The sequence below is a fragment of the Salvia splendens genome, chromosome 7 (genome assembly GCF_004379255.2).
Source record: "Salvia splendens isolate huo1 chromosome 7, SspV2, whole genome shotgun sequence".
Taxonomy (NCBI): Eukaryota; Viridiplantae; Streptophyta; class Magnoliopsida; order Lamiales; family Lamiaceae; genus Salvia; species Salvia splendens.
In genome coordinates this window covers 26,852,026-26,861,493 of record NC_056038.1, presented here as the reverse complement: position 1 = coordinate 26,861,493, position 9,468 = coordinate 26,852,026, and the positions used below count along the sequence as shown (strand labels likewise).

At 35.5% G+C, this 9,468-nt stretch overlaps 1 protein-coding gene across 1 annotated transcript; it reads right to left on the bottom strand.

The window, feature by feature from the left end:
* Positions 1–7,017: 7,017 nt before the first annotated feature.
* Positions 7,018–8,058, bottom strand: LOC121810645. The gene is made up of 3 exons (XM_042211401.1): positions 8,026–8,058; positions 7,489–7,983; positions 7,018–7,146 (listed from the first exon to the last, which is right to left on the bottom strand). Exons 1-3 carry the CDS (start codon positions 8,056–8,058, stop codon positions 7,018–7,020), a joined length of 657 nt encoding a protein of 218 aa, XP_042067335.1.
* Between the last annotated feature and the right edge of the window lie 1,410 nt (positions 8,059–9,468).

Here is a 9,468-nt window from a genome sequence, read left to right as displayed (position 1 = left end):
TGGAAATGCACTGCTTTGCGAGACTGTATTGATGAGTAGAATATTGTTGTGGATGAATTTTCCTTATATTTGCTGGTTCGAATTTAGCCCCTAATTTTATAAAAGTAAGAAAACAATTTTACTTCAGTCTTGGAAACCATAGCAATTGGAGTTTGAGAGCTGAATAAAATGGCCAGAAGCCACTCGGCAATTAGTGACTGAGGAGGTTGGAGGCAGTTAAGAGAGGGGAGTGGAGGCAAGTGGTGATGAGAGGAAGGTGGGGCAGTCGGTGAAGGAGGAGGGTGGAGGGTGGATAATTTGGTCATCCGTAATAGTTGGAAAGAAAAAAAAAGAAAAAAAAGAAAAGATAAAATAGAAAAAAGCCAAAATCCCTTGTTCTAAAAAATTCAAATGCCTCGATCTCATATTCTGAAAGGTCAGCGAATTTAATCCCTAATTTCGAAAGGCTTGCTAATTTAATCCCTTTTTCCGAAATTTCTCTATCAAGTACGGAGTATATTTTTATTTTAATTTTTTCACTGTCTAATTTATTTTTTCTTTTTGTCTCAGATTTTTTTAGAATGAATTCAGTTCATTATTGACTTAAGAATCATTTGGAAAATGAAAAATTTATTGATATTATTCATTGTTAATTTATAAATATATCATTTTTTCAATAATTATTAAGTCGACATTGTAATTCAATTAATTTCAAATAAAAAAATTATTAACACAAGAAAAAGGACTAAATGAAAATGCATTATTACAAGGATCTATATAATGAGACAAAATAGTTATAAAAGAATTTAATGTAACAAAATACATTGGTAAAAGGATCTAATGAACCAAAAAATTATAAAAATATCTAACGAAATACAATGTACTCCGTATAAAGACCTTCAAATATGTTTTGCCCTAACTTTAATGAGATTTCAAATACCAAGGCCATCCACAACGCTGTTCCTATACCGTTCCTTAAACCACTATTTGAGGGCCCCACTGTACTTTTTTACTTCATTCCTTAACTAAGGAACGGAACCTGCAACCCTCCGTTCCTTAACCGTTCCTTAACCGTTCCTTAAATTACTATTCATTCAATTTCATTTTTTTTATTTCCAACCCAATTCAATTTAAATAAACACACTTTAATAAAAAACAAACACACTTTATTAAAAAACACACAACATTAAAAAAAATTCAACTTAAACTTAAAAAAAATAAATAAAACACACAATTAAAATCCTAAAAAAATAAAAAACACAAAATAAAAAACACACAATTAAACGTGGGAAAATAAAAAAACTACTCCACCAAGTGTGTTGTACATGGTCTCCCAATCGCCGAACGCGTTGAGATCCCACCCACCGGAGCCGCCACCGCCGTAATTCCCGTCGCCGGACATTTTGTGAAGGAGATTGAAATAGAAAATTGGAGAGGAATTGATGTTGATTTAGGAAGAGTAGATGTGTAGTTGTGTGTGAAATGTAATAAATTAGGTGTATTTATAGAATAAGAAAATAAAAATAAAAAAATTTAAAAAACGGTAATATTACCGTTAAAAAAAATTAAATTAATTTTTTTTAAAAAAATTAATTATTGCGTCATCTGCTGACGTGTCCCACTCGCGGGCCGGCGAGTGGGAAGCACGCACGAAGCGGGGAGCGCCACGTCGCCCCAGCGCGTGGCGGCACAAGCCGTGCCGCGTTACGTGCCGTCGGCACCCGGCACGGAATGGGAGCGGAATGGTGCGCCGCAACGCGTTCTGCGGCGAAACCGTTCCGGCGGAACGGCACGCGGAACGCCGGCGGCACGCGTTGCGGGTGCTCTAATATGATAGTGGTATGCAAAATGCATTTATCTACGCTTGGATCGATATCTTCTAGTAATACTCAAGATGACATTGTTTTATTAAAAGTAATTTTTTTTCTTTTCTATTTTATATGAAAAAACATTCTTTTGACCGTTACTGAAAGCTGTCGCTTTGTATACAGTGATATTCGAGAAAAGTTGAAATTTCATGATTTAATATTTTGATTTCCCAAAGTGTATTTGATTGACTAAATTCATGAATCATGGATATTATTGACGAGAATCCATGTGACACATATCATGAGTTAAATCCATTAAAGGGCTTAGGCCATCCACAACGTTGTTCCTATACCGTTCCTATACCGTTCCTATACCGTTCCTTAAACCACTATTTGAGGGCCCCACTGTACTTTTTTACTCCATTCCTTAACTAAGGAACGGAACCTGCAACCCTCCGTTCCTTAACCGTTCCTTAAATTACTATTCATTCAATTTCATATTTTATTTTATTTCCAACCCAATTCAATTAAAACAAACACACTTCATTAAAATTAAAATAACATTACAACTTAAAATTCAAAAAAATAGAAAAAGACATAATTAAAATCCTAAAAAAATAAAAAATGACATAATTTAAAATACAATTTTATAGAGACAACCAAGAATGAGTTTGTCCCACATCGAAAGTGGAACATAAAACATTCAAGGATGTCTCTATAAAATAGAGATAACCAAGAATGAGTTTGTCCCACATCGAAAGTGGAACATAAAACATTCAAGGATGTCTCTATAAAATAGAGATAACCAAGAATGAGTTTCATAAATTCGCAAGCCCATCAAATATATATGGGCTAATACGAATTTCTAGTATTCATTTATTTGTAAAAATTGTTTTTTAAATATAAAAAACAATTTTTATAAATAAAAAATATTTTTTTAAAAATTCATTTTTTTTAAAAAAATGAATTTATTGCGTCAGCGTGACGACGGCCGGCGAGTGGGCGTCACGCACGACGCAGGGCGAGCCACGTCGCCGAAGCGCGTGGCGGCACGGACCGTGCCGCGTCTCGTGCCGACGGCACCCGGGACGGCATGGGAACGGAACCGCGACGAAACGCAGTGCCGCAACGCGTTCCGCTACGGTTTCGTTCCGAAGGAACGAAACGCGGAATGCCCACGGCCCGCGTTGCGGGTGCTCTTAGGGAGGCCAACGACGAAGAGTCAAAGGGCGGAAGAGTACATCCATCGCATATTGTTCGAGGTCAGAGAACGAGAAAGTGCCCTATATTTTGGATCATGTATCAATGGGTACTTGATTGTACTTGAATGAATCCATATTTGGTCAATATCAATGTATATTTATAATTAAGTGGATAATTGTAATTGGTATATCGAAATTCTTAAAAACCCTATTGTGCACCGCGCTAGACGCTAGTCAAGGACTCATTTTTTTGTGAAAACATTATCATAGTACTATGCTTTTGTATAATTTAAAATTCATGTTATTCGTAGTTCAAGCCTTATTCTATACTAGCATTATTCTCGTAAAGTTTGATTTTATAATTTTTAGCATTAATATTTTATTAATATATACCTTATTCAATTAGAAATTGAACATCAAAATAGAATATTGATAATAATCATAATTTAAAACTTAAATTTTGAAAGAGATTGAAAAAATTATCATAGGAAATTAGTACACGAAAAGATCTTTTTATATCAAACAAAAGCATGATCTTCACTCTTTGAGAAGTTTCCTTTTTAAAAAAATGCAATTTTATCTATTTATGAGTTATGACCATATATCCGCAATACATGTAATAAACATTCTACTATATTAGACATGAAAATAAATAACATTTGTTCATTACTTTAATCATCACAAATAATTACTCCATTTATTTATAGTTATACTAAACCCTAATCTGTTTAAAAGTGGTTATTTACATGAGTGATGCTAAATGGTCATAATGTGGCCGCCCATAAAGAGTTAATTTAGTCCATTTACATGTATAAAAAAAGAGTAGTGCTAAATGGCCACATTATGGTCAGCCATAAAAATAAAAAAAATAATAAAAGATAGTGTATTTAATGCAATTTCATTGAAATCAATACTTCTAAAAAGTATCAATTTTATTTGTACAATTGTACCCTTATGAAATATAAATATGAAGAGACTAGAATTTATTCAATTGGATCATTAGTTAACTCTAGGGCTGGAAAAATATACCGTAATACCGAAATACCGCACTTATCGTACCGAAAAAATACCGAATTTGCGGTATACCGCAAGTTGCGGTATGGTACGATATCGTACCGATATCTATCGGTACGGTAAAAGTATAGATTTTCCTATACCGCGGTATACCGCAATATACCGCATTTACGATATTTGCCAAAATTTTGATATATATGTTGTATTTAAAATTTATATAAAAAATAGTTAATATGTTAAAATCCCTAACCATACTTTCATATTTTAGTTCAACCGCCCCCAACCCCAAACATACATATGCAAATATGCAAATCAAGTCCACTGTATAGATTTGATTATGGTGTAGTTTTAATCTTTTGGAAATTATTTAAATAAGTGAAATTTTATTTTAAATATTTGGCTATAATAGAATTTTTTTGCTATGAAACACAAGTATTACGGTATGTCATACCTTATTTTGGTATACCGTTCTCGATATGCCATATTTTATTTCGGTATAATGTAAAAGTACAGTATACCGCAATACGGTATGGTATACCGCATAGACGGTATGGTAACGGTATCGAAAATAATCATACCGAATTTTGCGGTATACCGCAATGAGGTATACCGGAAAATTCGGTAAGCTATAGGTATGATATTTTCTCATACCGCAATTTGCGGTACGGTATGCGGTATGACATTTTGAGTGCGGTATACCGTACCGTGCCACCCCTAGTTAACTCATGTTGCATGAAATTTATAGAAATAAAAATTAATATTTATTAAGGTTACATGATAATTAATTTAATTATTTCTTATATTTATAATACCAACGCATCGTGGTAATACTTTTATTTTTCATATTTACTTAAAATACTCTAAATGTTTGTATATTTACAAATAAGTAAAATTGAGCTTTGATCAATATACTTATTTATATTAATAATCATGGGTTAATATTATAAATGATCACTAAACTACAGAGCATGTATCAAATTAGTTCCAAATAAATTTATTTCATAACGAGTACAAAACTTTATTGATTCCAACTTGGTATAATAGGAAAACATTTTTTAAAGGACAAAATTTTAATCTTAAATTAAAAAATAGTGTAAAAATAAATTATTGAAAACATAAAATTAAAAAAATCAATGAATCTAATAAAAGAAATACGTATAAAAGTGTAAAATTAGGATTAGAGAAATGAAATAAAAAACAACTAGAATTAAGTAAAAGAGTAATAGTGTAAAATTATTTGAGCATTAAATGACTTACTTGAAACATTAATAGTCATACTATCTAAATTTACTAAAATGCCATTTTATGGCCAGCCATAATTTGGCTGCATAGCATTTCCCATAAAAAAATTAGAATTACCGATATAAACTTATATGTGTGTGAATGGACTTGTGAGTTGATACTTATCTTTAAATTTCATTACGTAAAACACATTAATATCACGAATTACTGTATACGTTGAGCAACAATCAAGAAATGACAGTAGTAATAAGTTGAGTAAAAACTACGAAAGAACAACACTAACATGTTGAGCAACATATAATGAAGATGATATAAAAGTAAAATCAAGTAGTATTAAACCAAAAATTTGTAAAAAAATCAATTTTTTTGTTATTTAATTAATTTATGGCTGACCATAATGTGGCCGCATAGCATTATTCTATTTACATTTGGTGCACTAGTTACTAGATAAGCTCATATTCTGTAAAAATTGCAATCCCCTGCAAATTATAATAATGGATAAATCTCACTATTTTTTTTAATTAACAAGGGTATCCATTGGTGAACCTAGTAACTATTTCTAGCGCTGATTTATAGGCACCTCAATGGTAATAAATCTCACTAATTATTACTACTACTTTTTACGAAATTTAGGTGCTAGTATTATATGTGAGTGAATTTCATCCCTAAAAGACATAATGTGTGTGGCTACCCATAAGAGAATATTCAGTAAACATATGTATATTAAATTAAATGTCTCATTTAATGCTAAAATGTTTCTAAACTAGTATCATTTCCTGCTTATTTTGGGAGAGATTGTGCATATTGGTTTTGAATTTGAATTTGAATTTGAATCTAAATTTCATTTTATAAAAATGAAAATCTGAAAACAATTAAAATCATTAAATATAAAAACTGTAATTAAAAATTAATAATATACATAAAAATAAGAATTAAAATAATCAAGAAAAAGTAAACATAAAAGTATGAATTTATATAGGGACTAATTTACAATTAAAGTGCAATCATGACGTACTGATTAACTTAATTACGTGACATGATTGTGTTATGCTTAATTTTGCCCATTCATTAAATATGCTAACGTCAAGTCAAATGCAAATAAAGAAAGGGAGTACTGTATTAATTAAAATTGAATAAAAACTTATCAAGGTACAACAGCAGCATAGTAAGGGTGTCCACAATGGTGACCCTTGAAGGCCACCGAAGTTGGCCCGGCCACCAAATGTGGCTCTCCACAATGGTAAAACCCAAAAATTGAAAGGGCCATGAAATGTGGCCCTCTCCAAAATTAAAATTAATTTTGTTTGCTTTTTTTAATGATATTTTTTAATTTAAGTACAATAAATTTTATTAGCCTATAATTTATTATATTTATAAATTTAATTTAAATAAAATAATTTGGATTGTAACTAAAAATAATTTCACAACCTAACAAAAAAAAAGTGTAACAAGAACATCGTTGTATTATATTAATAAAATAGGAAATTTATACAACGAAAGTTTTATACTTTAAAAACAACAACCCGAAAACCCATATCAGCCTGCAGTGATGTATGCGATATTTGGCTCCGCATATCCGTGTACCGCTGGATCAAGTATTCATTAGTACGTGGTACACCCATCTGCAGGGGCTCCATGGCAATACCCGAGCTCGAACTAGCACCATCTTCCGGTGTCCATCGCTCTGCAGCAAATCTTTCATCAGCTATTATCATATTGTGCAATATGATACATGCAGTCATGATGCCTGAGACATCATTTTCGTGCCATTGTCAAACCGGGCACCGTATAATTGCCCATTGCGCTTGGAGGACACCAAACGCTCGCTCTACATCCTTCCTAGCACCCTCTTGTTTTTTCGCAAAGTAGGTTTGCTTCTGCCCAACGGGTTGTCGGATCGACTTCACAAACACGGGCCAGCGAGGGTACATCCCATCGGCCAAATAGTATCCCATGTTGTACTGCGTGTCGTTGGCCATGAATCTAACTTGCGGACCCTCACCCCCGCTCTCGTCATTAAACAGGTGGGACGATCGTAGAACGTTGATGTCGTTGTTCGACCCAGCGACCCCAAAATACGCATGCCAGATTTGCAAGCGGTAGTCAACAATGGCTTCCAGGATCATCGTGGGATGTCGGCCTTTGAAACCAGAAGTGAACTGCCCCTTCCAAGCCACCGAGCAGTTCCTCCACTTCCAGTGCATGCAATCGATGCTTCCCAACATCCCCGGAAAATGATGTACAGTCCCGTGCATATCAATCAGACTCTGGCAATCATCGGTCGTTGGCTTCCGTAGAAACTCCCCTTTGAAGATATCCTTAATGCCCCTACAAAACTGCCTCAACGTCTGTAGGGCAGTCGTTTCGCTCATCTGCAGGTATTCGTCAAACATGTCAGCGGGCCCGGCATAGGCAAGCTGCCTAATTGCCACCGTACACTTCTGATATGTCGACAAGCCGGGTCGGCCGGTGGCATCATATCGCAAGTTGAAGCACTTGAACCGCTGTGCCAAACACGTCGCTATATGGACGAAGAGTTGTTGCGACATTCTGAAACGCCGACGGAAAATCTCTGCCGGATAACGGGCGTTCTCGCTGAAGTAGTCTTCCATCAACTGGCGGTCAGCCCCGGCATGGTCACGGTCGATATACCGCCGATGATAGAACGGCCGAGGGACTGCTACCGCGGCCGCCGCCTCCTCCGCAACCTCCGCCGCCACCTCCACCTCGTCAGCTTCCTATTGCACCGCTGCAACCAGGTTTTGGAACTCCAGATCTACCGCTTCTTGGAACCGTTCATCGTCGGAGTCCATATTTCAGAAGTCGAAGTAAAATAGATTGGAAAGATTGGAGAGAGTGGTGTTTGAATTGGGGTAGAAAAATGGAGGAAAAATGGGGTGTATTTAATAAAAAAAAAGGAACAAAAAAATTAAAAGTCGCGGCCCAGCCGCGGCTCCCTCGTGGCTCTCGGCCCTCAGCCACCATTCTCGGCTCTCTGCAGTGGGGGCCGCGCACCCGAGCCACGGGCCGCGGCTCCCCCACTGTGGACACTCTAAGAGTGTCCACAATTGTGGCCCTCAAGGGCAACCAAAGTTGGCCCGGCCACCAAATGTGGCTCTCCTGGACTCTCCACAATGGTAAATAACAAGGGCCACGAAATGTGGCCTGCTCCAAAATAAAAATTAATTTGTTTGCTTTTTTTAATGATATTTTTCAATTTAACTACAATAAATTTTATTAGACTATAATTTATGATATTTATACAACGAAATTTTTCTAGTTTAAAAACAACAACCCGAAAACCCACATCACTCTGCGGCGCTCCCTCTACGGTTCCAGACCTCTTCAACGAAATCAGCCTGCAGTGTTGGAAAGATTGGAAAGAGTGGTGTTTGAATTGGGGTAGAAAAATGGAGGAAAAATGGTGTGTATTTATAAAAAAAGAAGCAAAAAAAAATATATATTTTTTTCAGTGGCCGGGCCGCGGCAGCGGCTCCCTCTCGGCTCTCGGCTCCCAGCCGCCCGGCGTGGCTCTCTGCAGTGGGGGCAGCGCACCCGAGCCACGGGCCGCGGCTCCCCCACTGTGGACACTCTAATATTTTATAAATATTACTATAAATTACTTCCCCGTCCCAGGTTACTTACACTCTTCCATTTCGGCTCGTCACAAACTACTCACACTATTTATAGTTTAAGTTAGAATTAATGTATTTAATTAATATGTTATATTATGTTAAGAACTCATTTATTAAGTGATATCTCATTACACTTAAAATTCTAATTTAATTAGATTAAAAAATCAATCTCAAATTTACAGTCTAAAATGAAAAGTGCGAGTAATACAGGACGGAGGGAAGTACTAATTACAGAGCGGTCTTTATCCACTTAGCAAAACACTGAGTGAAAAATCATGTAAATCAATCTTCACATTCATCGCTGCGATGTTAGATCATTTTCAGATAAAGCTTTTCCAGATAAAAATGTGATTGGCTACATTTTATTGAATGGCAACTACTAGATACAATATTCAAATATAAATTTGATTTTTGAAAATTTGAAATAATATTACTACTCTGATATAGGAAAATGGGAATTGTGTTGTCAGTTTGTGAGAAAGGTGCATAAATTGTGTCCTTATTCAGAGGGGCAAACTCGTCATTGGGGTTTGAGCTTCGCCTCGGGCGCCTCGACCCTGTCTTCTCACACACTGAAATTCCGGCGCG